Source organism: Volvox carteri, assembly GCF_000143455.1.
Source record: "Volvox carteri f. nagariensis unplaced genomic scaffold VOLCAscaffold_80, whole genome shotgun sequence".
Lineage (NCBI taxonomy): Eukaryota > Viridiplantae > Chlorophyta > Chlorophyceae > Chlamydomonadales > Volvocaceae > Volvox > Volvox carteri.
In genome coordinates, this window is record NW_003307623.1 from 277,289 (window position 1) to 278,437 (window position 1,149).

Below are 1,149 nucleotides of genomic sequence, written 5' to 3' on the forward strand. Positions count from 1 at the left end.
ATGAGGTCAACAGCTGAGCATAAATTGGCCGATTGTATGCATGGGATCGTACTGCAGGCCTCTCCTAGTTGAGAATCCAGGAACCGATGTAAGCAACCTGTCACGCCAGGACCGGTTTGGCTGCTGCATCTCTGCATCTTGAACGTTAGGTGGGATGCCATGAAATAAATCATCGTCCATATCACTGTGAACATCACTGTCATCTACGTCTGCAGACTGAAACTCATCATCATCATCAACGTCATCGTCATCATCATGATCATCTGGGAAGTATTCCGAACTGATGTCTGATAAACTTCCCCGTGCTGAAGTCGTGAGCTCAGGGCCAGCATCAGTGTCATCATCAACCCTGATCTCTGGTACCTGACAAGCATGCATGCATGCATGAGATTGGCCAGCAGTTGAGGGCAATTGTTGCGTGTTAAGGATGCACAACAGCATGCTGTTGAGTTTAGGGTGTTACATGATCAATGCGTACTACCTTTTTGTGTGTGTATGTGTTCAGATCTGACAGAACGAAACACAGTGTATGCATGAACTCCACTACTGTACAGCACAAACAAGTTCATTGCATATGGTGCGCAAACTACTCCTCTGCCAGCATCACATAGTAAGGGGTCTTGTTGCCTCCACATACTCACAACAGACATAGAAACATAACCAGTACCTTGATTTGCCGGACCAGGTCTTCCTGTGTACGCTCTGGTGCATACAGGGCCTGTGAGTTCCAAGCAGCACGTACAATGGTACTGTCGTCAACATCGAACTTCCTTGGTCCTGTCATCGATGCAGCACCGGGGACCTTTCTCCATGACCACTTTATGGCATTATTGAGGTCAGCTGACAGCCTTCGCAATGGGGAAGCTTTGCTCAGATAGCGAAAAAACTGCCCGTACAGGTACTTGCTGGGACCCCAAGTCCCTGGGTGCCAGCACTTGAAGCAGCTGTACACAGATGTGGGTGCACCAGTGATACCTACGACCTTCTCGACTGCACGGTAATCACCACCAAGCACTTGTAATTGAACTTTAGCGACTGCAGGCATCCCATTCACTGGATGTGTATAGGGCAGCCCTTCCGTGTTTAGCATCGNTAGCTCCTCAGCCAGCAATGCAAGGACATCATGGATAGGTACTGAACCTCCACGGC

At 49.0% G+C, this 1,149-nt stretch overlaps 1 protein-coding gene across 1 annotated transcript in view; it reads right to left on the reverse strand.

The window, feature by feature from the left end:
• Nucleotides 1-6: 6 nt before the first annotated feature.
• Nucleotides 7-1,149, reverse strand: part of itnpA2 (Idaten transposition protein) — a gene marked incomplete at both ends in the record, with an annotated part of 2,866 nt that continues 1,723 nt past the window's right edge. The window contains 2 exons of the mRNA XM_002957806.1: nucleotides 7-363; nucleotides 668-944. Of these exons, the coding sequence (XP_002957852.1) occupies nucleotides 7-363; nucleotides 668-944 (634 nt within the window). The remainder of the gene's footprint in view (nucleotides 364-667; nucleotides 945-1,149) is intronic.